This window comes from Rana temporaria, chromosome 12 (assembly GCF_905171775.1).
Source record: "Rana temporaria chromosome 12, aRanTem1.1, whole genome shotgun sequence".
Lineage (NCBI taxonomy): Eukaryota > Metazoa > Chordata > Amphibia > Anura > Ranidae > Rana > Rana temporaria.
Window position 1 is genome coordinate 24,910,248 of NC_053500.1, and position 20,669 is coordinate 24,930,916.

The 20,669-nt window shown below is 42.9% G+C and overlaps 1 protein-coding gene across 1 annotated transcript in view; it reads left to right on the forward strand.

Moving 5' to 3' along the window:
* The window catches only part of SLC13A3 (solute carrier family 13 member 3), a 44,994-nt gene that overhangs the window by 15,604 nt on the left and 8,721 nt on the right, over nucleotides 1-20,669 (forward strand). The window contains exons 3-8 of the mRNA XM_040330359.1: nucleotides 1,332-1,495; nucleotides 10,700-10,766; nucleotides 14,128-14,313; nucleotides 15,690-15,815; nucleotides 16,755-16,850; nucleotides 18,251-18,355. Of these exons, the coding sequence (XP_040186293.1) occupies nucleotides 1,332-1,495; nucleotides 10,700-10,766; nucleotides 14,128-14,313; nucleotides 15,690-15,815; nucleotides 16,755-16,850; nucleotides 18,251-18,355 (744 nt within the window). The remainder of the gene's footprint in view (nucleotides 1-1,331; nucleotides 1,496-10,699; nucleotides 10,767-14,127; nucleotides 14,314-15,689; nucleotides 15,816-16,754; nucleotides 16,851-18,250; nucleotides 18,356-20,669) is intronic.

Here is a 20,669-nt window from a genome sequence, read left to right on the forward strand (position 1 = left end):
ATTGGATAGATTGATAGCAGCGCAGCAATTGACTCGCACTGCTGTCAATCAAATTCAATGACGCGAGGGCCGGGGGGGGGGGCGAGGCCGAGTCCTGTAGTCGGCTATGGACGCCGAATACAGGACTCAGGAGCGCACCTGCAAGGTAACCCCCTTGGGAGAGCGCTTCCCAAAGGGGGTTATCGGAAGCGGGGAGGACCCGAGAGAGCCGATGAGGGACCCCAGAAACGAGGATCGGGGCCACTTGTTATTTTATTTTATTTTAATATTAAAGGCTTTAGTGTCACTTTAAATCAGTAGGGGTTTGTTGAAATAACTGAAAAAAGTCAGCCAATTAGATGTCTGATATGTGTGTGATAGCGCTGGACTAATAGGAGAAAACATTGATCCCGATGGATTTACCGTAAAGTGATTGGCCTAGTCTGGTGCTTTTAACCAATAAACTTTTCCGATAGTCCTTTACGTAAAGCATTTTTGTACTCGGTGCTCCTCCATACACCTTCCCACTGGTACTGTTCCTCCCACACTGCAAGAATTTGATTGACTGCTATGGACGGCACATAAGGGGAGATTTACTAAAACTGGAGCACTCAGAATCTGGTGCAGCTGTGCATGGTGGCCAATCAGCTTCTAACTTCAGCTTGTTCAATTAAGCTTTAATAATAAAACCTGGAAGCTGATTGGCTCCTATGCAGAGCCGCACCAGATTTTGCATGCTGCAGGTTTAATAAATCTGCTCCATGGTGTCTAAGGCAATCCTTCACATGTGCGTGTATAGATACAGTGGAACCTCAGATTGCGAGTAACACGGTTAACGAGCGTTTCGCAATACGAGCACTGTAAAATTAAAATGAAAAAAAAAATCCTAACTCGGTTTGTCTTGCAAAATGAGGAGGATTCAGGCCAAGCGGTGTGCAGTACCACGTTTGGCCTGAGGTAGGGGGCACCGGAGCCAATGGAGCCAAACGGCGCTAAATCGCAGCCTTTCGTAAACGCACGGAAAGGCCAGAGGACAGCTCGGCTGACCTTGGCAAACCTCGGGAATAGAGTCTTTCTGAGGTCAGCCAAGATGTCCTCGGGCCTTTCCAGCCATTTCCGAGGCTCTCCCCACCTCTGGCCGCATGCGGTATTGCATGCCATTGAAGTCAATTATTTTCGTTTCCATCGACTTCAATGGGGAAACTCACTTTGATATGCGAGTACTTTGGATTACGAGCATTCTCCTGGAACGGACTATGCTCGTAATCGGAGGTTCCACTGTATGCATTTTACTGCAACCTGATTGGCCTCTACTTAGCCTCTCCCTAGACATCTTTTTATTCATTTTGCAGGCTCATACTGGGGATGATGATGACCACCGCTTTCCTATCCATGTGGTTAAGTAACACTGCCTCTACCGCCATGATGCTTCCCATAGCCAACGCCATCCTGAAAAGCCTCTTTGGAGAAAGGTTTGATGAAAAAAAAGGGAAGAAGGGCAGTGATAGTAACCCAGGTAATTCAAACTGGAGCAGATGGGTGACCATGGTTCTTTATGGAGAGGACCCTATTGGAGTCCACTTGTACTTTATGGGAGTGTGCAGTGTGTATGTATACATATTTATTATGTATTATAATCAAGGCTAAAGGAAGTCCAGTGGGTAGGGCCCAACACTCCTTTTCTCATTTAACAGACTTATCTTAGCCACTGTCCATAAAGCCTGTTAAATACAGAGCTCAATATCTCAAGCTCAGCTTGAAACAAATAACTGTGGATGATTTTGAGATGTTGAAGGCCATCTTGACGTTCTACAGAAATCTTCTTACTCCATCAACCCCAATATAGTGACTTACGCCACAAGAAGACCATTAAAAGCAAACTTCATTGGTTTGGGGTGATTTTTTTTTCCACAATTCTAGGTTGTAGTGTAAATGCCTCTCCACCACCTCTGTGTTTGGGGTAAAAAAGTTGTACACGTGTGCCGGAAAATGAAGAAGCCATTGGCGTTTACACCGTGACACGGGTAGTTCAGATCCCACCTGTTTACCAATACAGTGGAACCTCAGATTACGAGCATAATCCGTTCCAGGAAAATGCTCGTAATCCAAAGAACTTGCATATCAAAGCGAGTTTCCCCATTGAAGTCAATGGAAACTAAAATAATTTGTTCTGCATTGACTTCAATTGCATGCAATACCGCATGCGGCCAGAGGCGGGGGAGCCGGAGAGCCTCGGAAACGGCCATAAAGGTCTGAGGACAGCTCGGCTGACCTTGGCAAACCTCGGAAAGGCTCGGGAATGGAGTATTTCCTTGTCTTTCCCAGTCTTTTTGGGGCTTTCCGAACGGCACTGATCGGCTCCAGCGCCCCCCAACTCAGGCCCCAGTACCGTGGTACCATTAAGCTAGGTTCTGTCCCCAGCTGCCAAACACCGCCTCGTGGACTATCCTAACTGGCCACAAACCCCTACCACCTTACACTACCCGGGTATGTCTAAACTTAACCAACAAGAGGACTCCATACCTGAGATGGGTCCCCATTTTATCCGTAAACACCATGTTTAAGGCCCTTGTCAAGGACCTCAAACGTCCACCCTCATCAGCAAAAATTACAAAACAAAATCACCAGGGCGGGAGGAACGTTCCTCCTAAGATTTCCAGTCTGCATGTGAAACCCCTTCACTCCTCCCCTCCAACTACTATCTCTCCTGCTCCTCCCCATCACCATCTGCTGGGTCAATAAGGTAAGAATCCTGACCTTTTATACCTTATTAACCTATTTAACCCACTACTGTCTGCAGGGCTGTTTGAAGGGCCCCAAGCAAAATGGACATGGAGCCCCCCCCAAACCCCCCCCCCCTGCACGCACGCAAAGCCTACAGGAACCACAGCATAGCGATAGAGTTTAAGTTCACCCACACTTTATATAAAACCCCCTCCCCCTCCCTATGTTTTTTTTACTCCCCCTCATGTTCTTTTTACTCCCCCCTCCCTCCCTATGTTTTTTTTACTCCCCCTATTGTACCGCGCGGCAGGAGATTCAGTTTCCTGTTCCCGGCCGGACTGAAAGAAAGTGAGCACTCAGTGTGCACTTCCTGTCAGTCCCGCCGGGAACAGGAAACCGAATCTCCTGTACCGCGCGGTACGCGGCCGGACTGACAGGAGGAAGGAAGAGGAGCTCAGCCACGCTACAGGAAAGGGGAAGAAGTGACGAGAGAGGCAGCAGTGCTGCAGCCGCTTGAGGCTCTCTATAGAGCGCTCAGGCGGCTTCAGCATCTATAGGCAGAGCGTCAAGGGCCTTGCTTGGGGCCCCAGGCCAGGTCGGAGCCCCAAGCAATTGCTTGGTTTGCTTGCCTTGTCGCGACGGGCCTAACTGTCTGGTATCCCTTCCACCCTGTCATGTATGCCCTTTGCTTATGTACTTCATTCAAGCTCCAGGCATGTCTATATGGCTACATACAGCTACTCACTTGTATGGGCTACCTTATGTGGCACCTGCGGCTCCCTGGGTGTGGAAAGTACTGGGGATTTTACACTAGAGGACATTAGCCTGTAAACATCCACGTGCCTGAGGCCTTTTTATTTTGTTATTGGTATCTTTAGCCCAAGTGAACATCTAATACCGGACAGACTCAGGGCACCGATGAGGTTTTCCCCCCAAAAAATCACATCTGATACTCTTTGCTTTAGTGTCTCTCTAACGGAAACATTACACAGCTGTGCAGAACAGGGAGAGAGGGAGTGTGAGTCACCCCCTAACTAATTTAGCTGTGTGTGTAATCTGAGATTCAGGTACTGATTTTAAGCATAGCAGCTAAAATTAGCCTGGTTTACATTTAAAAAGGTGTCTAGAACTGCTGGTTCATAGCGTGAAAATAAAATAACCATACGCAAAATATGTTAGTCCTGAGCATAAAAAAGAACTATATATGAAAACTATGCATTCCCTTTGAAAGAAAAAACGATGTTGGCTGTAATGACCTACTTACTTACATACTGTTCTGTCTGCATTAAGGACAGGGGGGTTAAAGGTCTATTAGTATGAGACAGATCATAAATTAGATTAAATATTAAACTTTTAACAAGACAGAGCAGGAGAAATTATGGCTCTGCCTTTTTCACCAACTGATCCCTCGTATTTTCATCTACTATAGGTCTATACTAATTTATTTCAAGCAGTATTACCCCTATTCCTTATACCTTATACTACCCCTAGTCCTTATACCTTATACTACCCCTAGTCCTTATACCTTATACTACCCCTAGTCCTTATACCTTATACTACCCCTAGTCCTTATACCTTATACTACCCCTAGTCCTTATACTACCCCTAGTCCTTATACCTTATACTACCCCTAGTCCTTATACCTTATACTACCCCTATTCCTTATACTACCCCTATTCCTTATACTACCCCTATTCCTTATACCTTATACTACCCCTATTCCTTATGCCTTATACTACCCCTAGTCCTTATACCTTATACTACTCCTATTCCTTATACCTCATACTGCCCCTATTCCTTATACGTTATACTACCCCTAGTCCTTATACCTTATACTACCCCTATTCCTTATACTACCCCTATTCCTTATACCTTATACTACCCCTATTCCTTATACTACCCCTAGTCCTTATACCTTATACTACCCCTATTCCTTATACTACCCCTATTCCTTATACCTTATACTACCCCTATTCCTTATACCTTATACTACCCCTATTCCTTATACTACCCCTATTCCTTATACTACCCCTATTCCTTATACCTTATACTACCCCTATTCCTTATACCTTATACTACCCCTATTCCTTATGCCTTATACTACCCCTAGTCCTTATACCTTATACTACTCCTATTCCTTATACCTCATACTGCCCCTATTCCTTATACGTTATACTACCCCTAGTCCTTATACCTTATACTACCCCTATTCCTTATACTACCCCTATTCCTTATACCTTATACTACCCCTATTCCTTATACTACCCCTAGTCCTTATACCTTATACTACCCCTATTCCTTATACTACCCCTATTCCTTATACCTTATACTACCCCTATTCCTTATACCTTATACTACCCCTATTCCTTATACTACTCCTAGTCCTTATACTACCCCTATTCCTTATACCTTATACTACCCCTATTCCTTATACCTTATACTACCCCTATTCCTTATACTACCCCTATTCCTTATACCTTATACTACCCCTATTCCTTATACCTTATACTACCCCTATTCCTTATACTACCCCTATTCCTTATACCTTTTCCAACCCCTATTCCTTATACCTTATAATACCCCTATTCCTTATACTACCCCTATTCCTTATACCTTATACTATTCCTTATACTACCCCTAGTCCTTATACCTTATACTACCCCTAGTCCTTATACCTTATACTACCCCTATTCCTTATACCTTATACTACCCCTCGTCCTTATACCTTATACTACCCCTTGTCCTTATACCTTATACTACCCCTAGTCCTTATACCTTATACTACCCCTAGCCTTATACTACTCCTAGTCCTTATACCTTATACTATCCCTAGTCCTTATACCTTATACTACCCCTAGTCCTTATACCTTATACTACCCCTAGCCTTATACTACTCCTAGTCTGTATACCTTATACTACCCGTAGTCCTTATACCTTATACTACCCCTAGTCCTTATACATTATACTACCCCTAGTCCTTATACCTTATACTACCCCTATTCCTTATACCTTATACTACCTAAATTACTTATACCTTATACTACCCCTATTCCTTATACCTTATACTACCCCTATTCCTTATACCTTATACTACCCCTATTCCTTATACCTTATACTACCTTTAGTCCTTTTACCTTATACTACCCCTAGTCCTTATACCTTATACTACCCCTATTCCTTATACCTTATACTACCCCTATTCCTTATACCTTTTACTACCCCTAGTCCTTATACCTTATACTACCCCTAGTCCTTATACCTTATACTACCCCTATTCCTTATACCTTATACTACCCCTAGTCCTTATACCTTATACTACCCCTAGTCCTTATACCTCATACTACCCCTAGTCCTTATACTACCCCTATTCCTTATACCTTATACTACCCCTATTCCTTATAATACCCCTAGTCCTTATACCTTATACTACCCCTAGTCCTTATACCTTATACTACCCCTATTCCTTATACCTTATACTACCCCTAGTCCTTATACCTTATACTACCCCTATTCCTTATACCTTATACTACCTATATTCCTTATACCTTATACTACCTCTAGTCCCTTTACCTTATACTACCCCTAGTCCTTATACCTTATACTACCCCTAGTCCTTATACCTTATACTACCCCTAGTCCTTATACCTTATACTACCCCTAGTCCTTATACCTTATACTACCCCTAGTCCTTATACCTTATACTACCCCTAGTCCTTATACTACCCCTAGTCCTTATACCTTATACTACCCCTAGTCCTTATACCTTATACTACCCCTATTCCTTATACTACCCCTATTCCTTATACCTTATACTACCCCTATTCCTTATGCCTTATACTACCCCTAGTCCTTATACCTTATACTACTCCTATTCCTTATACCTCATACTGCCCCTATTCCTTATACGTTATACTACCCCTAGTCCTTATACCTTATACTACCCCTATTCCTTATACTACCCCTATTCCTTATACCTTATACTACCCCTATTCCTTATACTACCCCTAGTCCTTATACCTTATACTACCCCTATTCCTTATACTACCCCTATTCCTTATACCTTATACTACCCCTATTCCTTATACCTTATACTACCCCTATTCCTTATACTACCCCTATTCCTTATACTACCCCTATTCCTTATACCTTATACTACCCCTATTCCTTATACCTTATACTACCCCTATTCCTTATACTACCCCTATTCCTTATACCTTATACTACCCCTATTCCTTATACCTTATAATACCCCTATTCCTTATACTACCCCTATTCCTTATACCTTATACTACCCCTATTCCTTATACCTTATACTACCCCTATTCCTTATACTACCCCTATTCCTTATACCTTTTCCAACCCCTATTCCTTATACCTTATAATACCCCTATTCCTTATACTACCCCTATTCCTTATACCTTATACTATTCCTTATACTACCCCTAGTCCTTATACCTTATACTACCCCTAGTCCTTATACCTTATACTACCCCTATTCCTTATACCTTATACTACCCCTCGTCCTTATACCTTATACTACCCCTTGTCCTTATACCTTATACTACCCCTAGTCCTTATACCTTATACTACCCCTAGTCATTATACCTTATACTACCCCTAGCCTTATACTACTCCTAGTCCTTATACCTTATACTATCCCTAGTCCTTATACCTTATACTACCCCTAGTCCTTATACCTTATACTACCCCTAGCCTTATACTACTCCTAGTCTGTATACCTTATACTACCCGTAGTCCTTATACCTTATACTACCCCTAGTCCTTATACATTATACTACCCCTAGTCCTTATACCTTATACTACCCCTATTCCTTATACCTTATACTACCTAAATTACTTATACCTTATACTACCCCTATTCCTTATACCTTATACTACCCCTATTCCTTATACCTTATATTACCCCTATTCCTTATACCTTATACTACCTTTAGTCCTTTTACCTTATACTACCCCTAGTCCTTATACCTTATACTACCCCTATTCCTTATACCTTATACTACCCCTATTCCTTATACCTTTTACTACCCCTAGTCCTTATACCTTATACTACCCCTAGTCCTTATACCTTATACTACCCCTATTCCTTATACCTTATACTACCCCTAGTCCTTATACCTTATACTACCCCTAGTCCTTATACCTCATACTACCCCTAGTCCTTATACTACCCCTATTCCTTATACCTTATACTACCCCTATTCCTTATAATACCCCTAGTCCTTATACCTTATACTACCCCTAGTCCTTATACCTTATACTACCCCTATTCCTTATACCTTATACTACCCCTAGTCCTTATACCTTATACTACCCCTATTCCTTATACCTTATACTACCTATATTCCTTATACCTTATACTACCTCTAGTCCCTTTACCTTATACTACCCCTAGTCCTTATACCTTATACTACCCCTATTCCTTATACCTTATACTACCCCTAGTCCCTATACCTTGATGTAGTAACAAACCCCAGGTATTGCAAGAGCGGAATGGAACCTTTATACCCAACATTCTGGTATCATGTATTGCACTGCTCCAGTGTAGTACCTGATCAGAAGCTTGTCCGGGTATTAAGAGCTGTGGATTCTCATAATTCGACAGGGTAGAGAGGAGACACTAGAACTACAGCAGAAACAAACCTTTCCATCACATAAATAGGAGCATGTGCCCCAGACTCAGGGAGCTAAAAAAATAAAAAGTTGGAAGTTCCATTCAGACATCTCAGCAAGCTGCTTTATTTATTCTAATTGCTAGCAACGTACCTGAACCTGTTTTTATACAGTACCTTGAAAAAGTATTCATACCCCTTGAAATGTTCCACATTTTGTCATGTTACAACCAAAAATGTAAATGTATTTTTTTGTGATTTTATGTGATGGACCAACACAAGTGGCACAAAATTGTGAAGTCGAAGGAAAATGATAAATGTTTTTAAAAATGTTACAAATAAATATGTGAAAAGTGTGGGGTACATTTGTATGGCGCCCCCCTGAGTCAATACTTTGTAGAACCTCCTTTCACTGCAATTACAGCTGCAAGTCTCTTTGGGGATGTCTCTACCAGCTTTGCACATCTGGAGAGGACATTTTTGCCCATTCTTCTTTGCAAAATCACTCAAGCTCTGTCAGATTGGATGGAGAGCGTCTGTGATCAGCAATTTTCAAGTCTTGCCACAGATTCTCAATTGGATTTAGGTCTGGACTTTGACTGGGCAATTCCAACACATGAATATGCTTTGATCAAAACCATTCCGTTGTAGCTCTGGCTGTATGTTTAGGGTCGTTGTCTTGCTGGAAGGTGAACCTCCGCCCCAGTCTCAAGTCTTTTTCAGACTCTAACAGGTTTTCTTCTAAGATTGCCCTGTATTTGGCTTCATCCATCTTCCCATCAACTCTGACCAGCTTCCCTGCCCCTGCTGCAGAAAATCATCCCCACAACATGATCCTGCCACCACCATGTTTCACGGTGGGGATATGTGTTCAGGGTGTTGTGCAGTGTTAGTTTTCTGCCACACATAACGTTTTGATTTTAGGCCAAAAAGTTCAAATTTGATCTCCTCTGTCCAGAGCACCTTCTTGCACATGTTTGCTGTGTCCTTCACATGGCTTCTCGAAAACTGCAAACGGGACTTCTTATGTATTTCTTTCAACAATCGCTTTCTTCTTGCCACTCTTCCATAAAGGGCAGATTTGTGGAGTGCACCACTAATAGTTGTCCTGTGGACAGATTCTCCCACCTGAGCTGTGGATCTCTGCAGCTCCTCCAGAGTTACCATGGGCCTCTTGGCTGCTTCTCTGATGCTTGCTCTCCTTTCCCAGCCGGTCAGTTTAGGTGGATGGCCATGTGTTGGTAGGTTTGCAGTTGTGCCATACTCTTTCCATTTTCGAATGATGGATTGAACAGAGCTCTGTGAGATGTTTAAAGCTTGGGATATTTTTTTTAGAACCCAACCCTACTTTAACCTTCTCCACAGCATTATCTCTGACCTGTCTGGTGTGTTCCTTGGCCTTCCTGATGCTATTTGTTCACTAAGATTCTCTGACAAACCTCTGAAGGCTTCACAGAACAGCTGTATTTATACTGAGATTAAATTACACACAGGCAGGCTCTATTTACTAATTAGGTGACCAGGGGAGGGCTGGCAGCCTTAGACCTGTGGGGCAAGTCCAGTCAAGTGGCCCATAGAGCGTGGAAAAGTGATGGATCGAGGAAAACAGTCTAAGATTTTTCATGATCACAAGAGTCCGCACCGAGGCCCCCCTTACGTGAGAGTCCGCACCGAGGCCCCCCTTACATCAGAGTCCGCACAGAGGTCCCCTTACATCAGAGTCCGCACAGAGGCACCCCTTACATCAGAGTCCACCAGTGGGAGGTGAGCAGCGGCCGTGAACTGTGTTAACAGAGCTCCAGCAGGCATATTCCTGCTCTGCAAAAACAGTTTGGTAGTGGCGGCCGGTGGCTGTGCATAGTGTCACCAGCCCGGGGGGAGATTTCCACCCTGCCAGCCCTCCCCTGTAGGTGACTTCTGAAGGCAATTGGATCCACTAGATTTTAGTTAGGGCTATCAGAGTAAAGGGGGCTGAATACAAATGCACGCCACACTTTACAGATATTTATTTGTAAAAAATTTGGAAACCATTTATAATTTTCCTTCACAATTATGTGACACTTTGTGTTGTGTAGCACCCACGGCCAACACAAGCTCTTTTAACAGCACTGGTTGTGAAACTATTAAAATGAAGGGAGAGAAGAGTGGTGACCTCATCAGTGTTCTGCTACTTCTTCCATACTCAATCACAGACTTTGCAGTGCACTCTGTTGTGGGCATCCAGGGCGCTCATTAATATAAATCTGATTTTGTTTTTTAAATATGGTTTCTAAAAATATAGTATACATTTTTTTTCTTAAAAAGGTTAAAGGTTTTAATGTAAAAAAGTGTAGATCTAATGAACTCATTCATCTGCCTTTTAGCGTCTTTTCAAGAAAAGGGATTACATCCTGTGTCAACAGAACTGCAGATGCTTACCAGCATGGAGGAGTAAGTCTGTTCTGTGTTTAGTTATTTGTCAAGTAAAAGAGAATAATAAACCTTCATGTTACTCCAGTGTGATTTTAACTTTCATGCCTAAGCTTATTTCTAAAATGTGTTGCTTACAAGTTAAAATCTGTATTTTTTGCTGGAAATTTTCTTAGAACCCCCATATATATATATATATATATATTTAGCAGCAAATCTAGAGAATAAAATGGCGATTGTTTCAATATTATGGCACACAGTATTTTTGCAGCGGTCTTTTAAACGTAATTTTTTGAGGAAAAATACACGAAATAAACGAAACAGTAAAGTTAGCCCAATTGTTTTGTATAATGTGAAAGATGATGTTATGCCGAGTAAATAGATACCAAACATGTTACGCCTTGAAATTGCGAACAATCTTGGAATGACGACAAACTACGGTACCTAAAAATCTCAAGAGGCGACGGTTAAAAAAAAAAAAAAAAACGGTTACCAGGTTAGAGTTACAGGGGAGGTCTAGTGATAGAATTATTTCTCTCGCTCTGACGATCGCAGCGATACCTCACATGTGTGATTTGAACACCATATAAATATGCTGGTGCGACTCACGTATGCATTTTCTTTGCTGTGCAAGCTCGCGGGGACGGGGGCACTTTAAAAAAAAAAATCTTATTTTATTTATTTATTTATTTTTTCAAAGTATTCAGATTGGCAAACAAATGCATTTCTGAATACTGTATTTTTTTTAAAAAAAACGGTGCCATTGGCAGCCGAGTAAACCGGAAGTGACGTTGTACATACAGGAGACTGGAACAAAGCCGTTTCTGGCTTCGTGCCAGTCTCTCTCTAGCCACCGGAAGTGGCGGATCGGGTCTCCCGGTGGGATAGGAGGACCGGTAAGAGCGGCGGATGACAGTGTGATCACTTGGAAGCATGTCCCTCTCCTCGCACCAATCGGTACAGTGTGTGAGGAGAGAAGGACCGGGTAAGCAGCGCTGTAAGATGGATCTGAAGAGCCCACAGCGCTGATCTGTGCTCATCCATCCTCCTTCTAGCTCATCCATGCTCCATCCATGGCTCATCCATCCCCATTCATGCTCATCCATCCCAATTCATGGCTCATTCATCCCCATCCATGGATCGTCCATCCCCATAAATGGCTCATCCATGCTCCATCCATGGCTCATCCATGCTCCATCCATGGCTCATCCATGCTCCATCCATGGCTCATCCATCCACATTTATGCTCATCCATGCTCATTCTGGCTCATCCATCCCCTTCCATGGCTTATCCATCCTAATTCATGGCTCATCCATCCTCATTCATGGCTCGTCCATCCTCATTCATGGCTCATCCATTCTTATCCATGGCTCATTCATGCTCATCCAATCCCAACCATAGCTCATCCATGGCTCATTTATGCTCATTCATTCCCATCCATGGTTTATCCGTGCCACATCAGTACTCATCCGTGCCACATTAGTGTCATCCGTGCCACAGCAGTGATCATCTGTGCCACATCCATGTTATATCAGTTCTCATCCATACCAAATCCATGCCACATCAGTGCTCATCCATGCCACATCCGTTCTCATCTGTGCCACATCCATGTTATATCAGTTCTCATCCATACCAAATCCATGAAAAAATCCATGCCACATTAGTGCTCATCCATGCCACATCAGTTCTCATGCTTGCCACATCAGTTCTCATCCGTGCCACTAAAGTGCTCATTCATACAACTACAGTGCCCATCAGTGCCACTACAGTGCCTCACAAAAGTGTAATAGGTAGTCAAATTAGATTTGAAATGTATGTTCCTAGAACACCTGATGGTGCTCCCTGCATGTTGGGCCTCTGTATGTGGCCAGGCTCTGTAAAAGTCTCACACATGCGGTAACTCAGAATTTATTTCTGGGGTGTCATGTACATGCTATTCATTAGAAATATCTTATAAATTGACAGCTTTGTGTAAAAAAAAAAAAAAAAGCGGTTTCATTTTCTTTCCACATTTTCCAAAAACTTGTGGAAAAAAATGACATGTTCAAAAGACTCATTATGCCTCATAGAATATACCTTGGGGTGTTTACTTTCCAAAATGGGGTAATTTGTAATTTCCTGGCTTGTTAGTGTCTCAAGAAATTAGGTCATCGGTACATTAGGTGTGATCAATTTTCAGTGATCGGCACCATAGCTTGTAGACTTTATAACTTTCACAATGACCAAATAAGTTGCACTTATTTGGGTTACTTTTACCAAAGATATATAGAAGTATAAATTTTGGGCAAAATTTATGAAGAAAAACGACTAATTTGCTAAATTTTATAACTGAAACAAATTTATTTATTTTTTTACAACATTTTCAGTCTTTTTTCAATTATAGCGCAAAAGAAAAAAAATCCAGTGGTGATCAAATACCACCAAAAGAAAGCTCTATTTGTGTGGAAAATATCATATTAATACAGTGTTGCATGACTGAGTAATTGTCATTCAAAATGTGAGAGCGCTGAAAGCTGAAAATTGGTGGTTAAATAAAATTGTGAGGACATAAAAAATTCTGTCTAATCAGATAACGTTAAATGAACAAAATTCCTCTGTTGCACACCTCTGACTACTATGGCAAATCTTAAACACATGTAGATATCAGAACAAATCTTTTACTAACAGAGGTGGGGTGGAAAACCACTAAACACACCGAGATAGGGCACTTATCAGCCTCCAATGGGTGTTTAGTACAGGGAAGGGTTTATGTAATCAATAGGTAAGAGGCTCAGTCCTTTGTAGGACAGCCAGGAGATGTTTGCTCTGTATGTTCAGGAGAAGTCCTACAGATATTGCACAAGGAGTAGAAAAGTTGAAGGACGGGGTCAGCTAGGCTTGCGGTTTGGGACTATTTGAAGGAAATGTCTAGAGGGTCTGTACGTATATTATTTATTATGGTAAGGACTGAAAAATAAAATGTTAAATATTTTATGATCATTAAAAAATACACTATACCGTATTACCAAAAGTATTTGAATTAGGCGCGCTTACGCCGGCACATTTACGCTACGCCGCCGTAACTTAGGACGCAAGTGCTTTGTGAATACAGCACTTGCCTCTCTAACTTGCGGCGGTGTAATGTAAATGACATACGTTACGCCCGCACAAAGTTGCGCCGGCGTACGTGAATCTGGCTAAAACACTCCAATTCCATATTCCAATGGTGGACAATGTAACTTCTCACCCAACTTTGTTTCTTTTGTACTTCTAGGCATAAAGTGAATCTGTGCTTTGCCCATGGAAAACAATAGATTCACTTGATTGCAGTGAAAAAAATGTGCAAGGTGTTGTTTTACTGCTTTTAGGATGATAAATAAGTTCCACTTTAACCTTTTACAGAAAAGAGCTGGCCGAAAAAGTGGAGATATCGAATGATATGCATAAAGACATGGCGAAAGAACGGGCATACCAGAACAGAATTTGGAAGGCATTCCTTATATCCATTCCATATTCCGCCAGTATTGGAGGAACCGCCACCCTAACTGGGACAGCACCCAACCTCATCCTTCTGGGACAGCTGAAGAGGTGATTGTTCTATTACACTTGAATGGCCATCAGTGAGACAGAGAAAAGATGTATGCTTTGTGTGACTCGGTTATTCCACATGTAGTGATAATGACATGTCTTAAGGCCCATACACACGATCAGACTTTTTGACAACAACAGTCTGATGAACGTGTTTTATTGGACAATCCGACCGTGTGTACGCTCCATCGGACAATTGTTTTCGGTTTTTCAACAGACAAATGTTCGCTGTTCATGCTCTCAGACTTTCCGGCAACAAATGTCCGATGGAGGATAATCCGATCGTGTGTACACAAGTCCATCGGACTAAAGTCCAAATTACAAACACGCATGCTCAGAACCAATGCTAAAGATCAGACAACAATAGCAGAAGTTGCCCAAAGATTGGCGGTAAAGAGCTAAAAAAACATGTGATTTGGTGAATGTTGGCTGAAAAAGTTCTGCCGTGTGTATGCATACCAAGGTCATGCCAACGCCCCTTCGGAGCAAATGCCACAGTAAAGTCCGTTGGAAGTCCGATCATGTGTATGAGGCTTTAAAGAATGAAGCCTCGTACACACGACTGAGAAACTCGACAGGCCGAAACACATCATTTTGCTCGTTGAGTTCCTTGTTAGACTGTCGAGGATCTCGGCCAGCCAAATTTCCCCATTCCCGTTGAGGAAAAAGAAGACATGCTCTCTTTTTGGCTCGACGAGATCCTCGACAGTTTCCTCGTCGAAAAGTGTACACACGACCGGTTTCCTCTGCAAAAAAAAAAAAAACAGCAAGTTTCTTGCTGGTTTTTGCCGAGAAACTCGGTCGTGTGTACGAGGCCTGACTTGTCTTAAAGGCAACAATTATTAGTTCGTTTCTGGTGACCTGGGATTCCCTGTTTGTGATCCAGGACTTCTTGCTGTTTCTCACATATAGAAAATCAGAAGAAATTAAATAACAGTATTAAGACATTAGAAATTGCTTCCACTCAGGTTTAAGCTTTAAGAGCACAGGTATTATTTAGCGATAGAAGATTACACAACACAAGCTTCAGGAAGTACACTCCCAGTGACCCTGTGAGATGTTGTGTGTACTCTGGTTGAAATAGATCAGATGAACCAAGAGAATGTTCTTGGACAACATTTGTAGCTCATTGATTGGTTTCACCTTCCACCCAAAATTGCTCATTAAGTCCCACCTTCAGTGTTAAGCCACACTCACCCACACTACTCAAGGATCACCTATTTGTAAGGCCCACCCATTTTTGCATATAGCAGCATATACGGTTGACTGAGACCCTGAATCCCAAGTGACTTTATATATAACTTGCATTTTGTTTTGTAAAATCCCTTCAGTACTGTCTACATACAACCTAACCTACATGTCTATGTTCTATGCAGCTTCTTCCCAGGCTGTGACGTGGTGAACTTTGGCTCCTGGTTTGTCTTTGCTTTCCCGCTGATGGTCATATTTCTTGTAATTGGCTGGTTATGGATCTCAATTCTACACGGAGTCATCAGCCTCAGGTATTGCCCTACTGACACATTAGAAAATGTAAAAAACAAAAGATGACGAAACCCCAAAGCCCAACTCCTGTCTTCAAGCCCAATCCCCTCCATGTTCTAGAGCTGCCCCATTCCTCATCTTCCATGGTCCAACACGGGTCCTTCAACTTTATTCCATTTCTGTGGGCCCAGGGTATCACTGAGCCACCTCCTATGTCAACAAGCCACCCTGGACTCACAGAACAATGCTGGAGAGACAGTTGCCGAGCCAATAAATTGTGCCTTCAGCACTCACCCACCACCAGAGGTGGAAGAGGATCCATGATGTCATGTGACAAGGCCAATTTTGACTGTCCTATCAGCCTGGACCACAGACCTTCCTCACTGTGCTATATGTTTTCTGCTGCACAATTGGCATAGTCCTCTCCATAAAATTATCAGAAATTTGTGCTTAAAGTAGAACTCTAGGCAACACTTTTTTTTTTTCATTTTGGATAGAGTAAGGGAGGGTTATAGCCCCTGTCAGTTTATTTTTTTACCATCCCTGTCCTATTGGAGAGATTTCCATTCACTTCCTGCCCCAAAGCCAAACAGGAAGTGAGAGGAAATCTATGCAAATTAAGGGAATTCATTGCCACCCCCAAGCCCTAAGAACTAGTGTCCCCACTTGACAATTTCAGGGTGGTTCTTAAACAGAAAGAGATGTGGCCTTGACAGGAAGGGGTGTGACATTGACAGGAAGGGTGTGTCATATTTAAATTAGGGGGTGCACAAGTTTAGTCAGTCCTAGGGCAGCACAAAACCTAAATACACTACTGGCTGTAGTAAACCAACCACATTGTGCCTATATTTCCTATACTAACTCTCTGTGGCAAGTTACAGTATAAAGTACTGCTTTATAGGTTGTAAATACCTTTGATTATTCTTCCTCACATAATGTTTTTCATACGGTTATATCAGATGTAAAAGGAAAAAGAAGTCAGAGATTCGGGTGGAAGCAGAGGCAAAAGCCAAAGAAGTGATAGCTGAGGATTACAGAAAGCTGGGCCCCACAATGTGAGTAACGTGTTCTAAGCATTTATTTTCCTATCCCAAGTGGCTTTTCCCAGATATCGCTGTCTATCACACAAGATCGATTTTATTGAACATACACTATATTGTCAAAAGTATTGGGACACCTGCCTTTACGCAAACATAAGCTTTAATGACATCCCAGTCTTAGTCCGTAGGGTTCAATGTTGAGTTGGCCCACCCTTTGCAGCTATAACAGCTTCAATTCTTCTGGGAAGGCTGTCCACAAGGTTTAGGAGTGTGTCTATGGGAATGTTTGACCATTTTTCCAGAAGCACATTTGTGAGGTCAGGCACTGATGTTGGACTCGAAGGCCTGGCTCACAGTCTCCGCTCTAATTTAACCCACATGTGTTCTATCGGGTTGAGATGCAGGCCAGTCAAGTTCCTCCACCCCAAACGCGCTCATCCATGTCTTTATGGACCTTGCTTTGTGCCCTGGTGAGCAGTCATGTTGAACAGGAAGGGACCATTCCCAAACTGTTCCCACAAAGTTGGGAGCATGAAATTGTCCCAAATGTCTTGGTATGCTGACACCTTAAGAGTTCCCTTCACTGGAACTAAGGGGCCAAGCCCAACCCCTGAAAAACAACCTCACAAAATCAAAGGTCTCTCTTTGATTTTGACACTTCTGATCTATTCTGAAGTGTGGCTAGACGACGACATTGGATACAGCGCCTTGAGGCAATTTAGTTTGCATTTGTAGCGCTATACAAGTTACTCACTTACTTACTGTATTTATCGCGGTATACCGCGCACCCCTAAAGTTGCTCCGAATCCTGTGGAAAAAAAGTTTTTTTTGTACTTACAGTTTTGGTGTCTTGCGCGGCATTCATCGGCGGCCTCGTCGGGTCCGGCGTCCGTCTGCGGCTTCGGGTGTCCTCTTTGTCGGGTCCGGCGTCCTTCTGCGGCGTCCTCGCGTCCTCCCCGCTCATTTCCCGCGCCGAGTTTGAATACTGCGCCGACATATACAGAGCGCAGTACACTCGTGTATTGTCGGCAATGCTCGGCTACTCTCGCGCTGACGTCCTGGTCGTCAGCGCGGGAGGAGCCGAGACTGCCCGACAATGCACGAGTGTACTGCGCTCGGTATATGTCGGCGCAGTATTTAAACTCGGTGTGGGAAAGCGGGTATCGGCGTATACCGCGCACACACGATTTTGCCCTGATTTTTAGGGCAAAAAAGTGCGCGGTATACGCCGATAAATACGGTAATTGTCTGGTACACACCAAGCTATTTTTCCAATTACCTCTCAGGGCAGAGACATCAAAGTTACAAGTCTTCTGGGGGTGTAATGATGGCGCCAGTCAATTTAATGAAAGCTTCATGTCCTGGCAGGTTGTACAGGGACACTAGAAATTTCTCATCCATATCTCATGTCTTAGTTTTGCAGAGAAAGCTGTCTTCTTCTTCTTCTGTCTCTTCGCCATTCTGCTGTTCACCAGAGATCCCAAGTTCATCCCTGGGTGGGCATCCGCCTTCAACACTGGGTAAGTCATCGCTGTGTCCAGCTTTCCCTTATCCTAGAAATCCCACATACTGTAGTGGCCCGGATTCAGGTAGATCGGCGCATCTTTGTTCCGGTGTAGCGCATATGACGTATCCCAGAGAGGCAAGCTGAGTATTCACAAAGCACTCGCTCCCTACGTTGCGCCAGCGTAATGTAAATCTTTCGGCGTAAGCCCACGTAATTCAAAGTAGGTGGACGGTGGGCGTGATTCATTTAAATGAACCGTGACCCCATGCAAATGATGGTCCGAACGAACGGCGCATGCTCCGTACCGTGGACGCATCCCAGTGCGCATGCTCAGAATCACGTCTAAAATACTCCATAAGATACGTCGAATCACTGCCTACGACGTGACGTAAGCTACGCCCAGCCCTATTCACGTAGTCCTACGTAAACAACGTAAAATTCGACGGCTGTTCCGTCGTCCATACCTTTGCATGGGATGCGCCTCCTTTAGGTGGAATAACTTTACGCCTTACATAAACGGCGTATATTACAGCGAAGGGCGCAAGTACGTTCGTGAATCGGCGTATCTCGGTCATTTGCATATTCGACGTGTAAATCAATGGAAGCGCCCCTTGTGACCAGCGTAAATATGCGCCCAGGCTCCGATGGCGTAGGAAACTTACGTCGGTCGGAAGAAGCCAAATTTCAGGCGTATCTTGTATTAAGAAACAGGCGCATAGATACAACGGCGCATCCGTGCGCTTACGCGACGTATCAGTAGATACGTCGGCGTAAGTGCTTTGTGAATCCAGGCCTATGGGTTTTACTCGTCTGCTGCTAAATGATGAGGTAATAGGTCTCCAATGTACGGATATCCTTTTTTTTGCTAAATGATGGGGTCATAGATCTCCAAAAGAAGGGTATCCCTTTCAAAGTTTTGGGTATTAGTCAAAAATGGTGGGGCCATAGGTGTTACCTGAAATTATATCACTTCTAAAATCTAGGGTTCTACTCATCTGCTGCTAAATGAAGGGATCATAGCTCTCAAATAAAAGGATATTCCTTCCAGAATTTTGGGTTCTACTCATCTGCTGCTAAATGAAAGGGTAGTAGGTCTCCAATGTAAGGATATCCTTTCCAGAATTTTAGGTTCTAGTCATCTGCTGATAAATGATGGAATCATGGGTCTCCAAAGGAAGGATATCCCATTTTAGAGTTTTGGGTTCTATTTATTTTCTGCTAAATTCTGGGGTCATAGGTCTCCAATGGAAGGATAACCCTTCCATAATTTTGGGTTCTAGTCATTTTCTGCTAAATAAAGGGGGTTATTAGGTCTTACATGAAATTATATCACGTTTAGAATCTGGGGTTCTACTCATCTGCTGCCAAATTAGGGGTCATAGTTCTCCAATGGAAGGATATCCCTTTTAGAATTTGGGGTTCTTGTCTTTTTTTTTGCTAAATGATGGGGTCATTGGTCTCCAAAGGAAGGATATCACTTTCAGAGATGTGGGTTGTAGTCATTTTCTGATAAATGAAGGGGTCATAGATCTTCGGCGAACTTATATAATTTCTAGAATCTGGGGTTTTACTCATCTGCCCCTAAATGAAGGGGTCATAGCTCTCCAATGGAAGCATATGCCTTCCAGAATTTTGGGTTCTACTCATCTGCTGCTAAATGAAGGGGTCATAGCTCTCCAATGGAAGGATATCCCTTCCAGAATTTTGGGTTCTACTCATCTGCTGCTAAATAAGGGGTCATGGGTCTCCAAAGGAAGGATATCCCTTCCAGAATTTTAGGTTCTACTCATCTGCTGCTAAATGAAGGGGTCATAGGTCTCCAAAGGAAGGATATCCCTTCCAGAATTGTGGGTTCTACTCATCTGCTGCTAAATGATGGGGTCATAGCTCTCCAATGGAAGGATATCCCTTCCAGAATTTTAGGTTCTACTCATCTGCTGCTAAATGAAGGGGTCATAGGTCTCCAAAGGAAGGATATCCCTTCCAGAATTTTGGGTTCTACTCATCTGCTGCTAAATGAAGGGGTCATAGGTCTCCAAAGGAAGGATATCCCTTTCAGAGTTGTGTGTTTTAGTCATTTCCTACAAAACAATGGTGGCATAGGTCTTCAACGAAATGATATCACTTCTAAAATCTGGGGTGTGTGCTAATCTGCTACTCAATGATGGGGTCATAGCTCTCCAATAGATGCCACATTATTGGATTATAAAGTATAAGACTGACATACTTCACACCCGATTATCTTCCCAGCTATTGCTCTGCATGGATAGATCATATTCAAGCTTTCATTCATAGCAGTCACAGCAGGATTGTTGTTAAGAATTTTA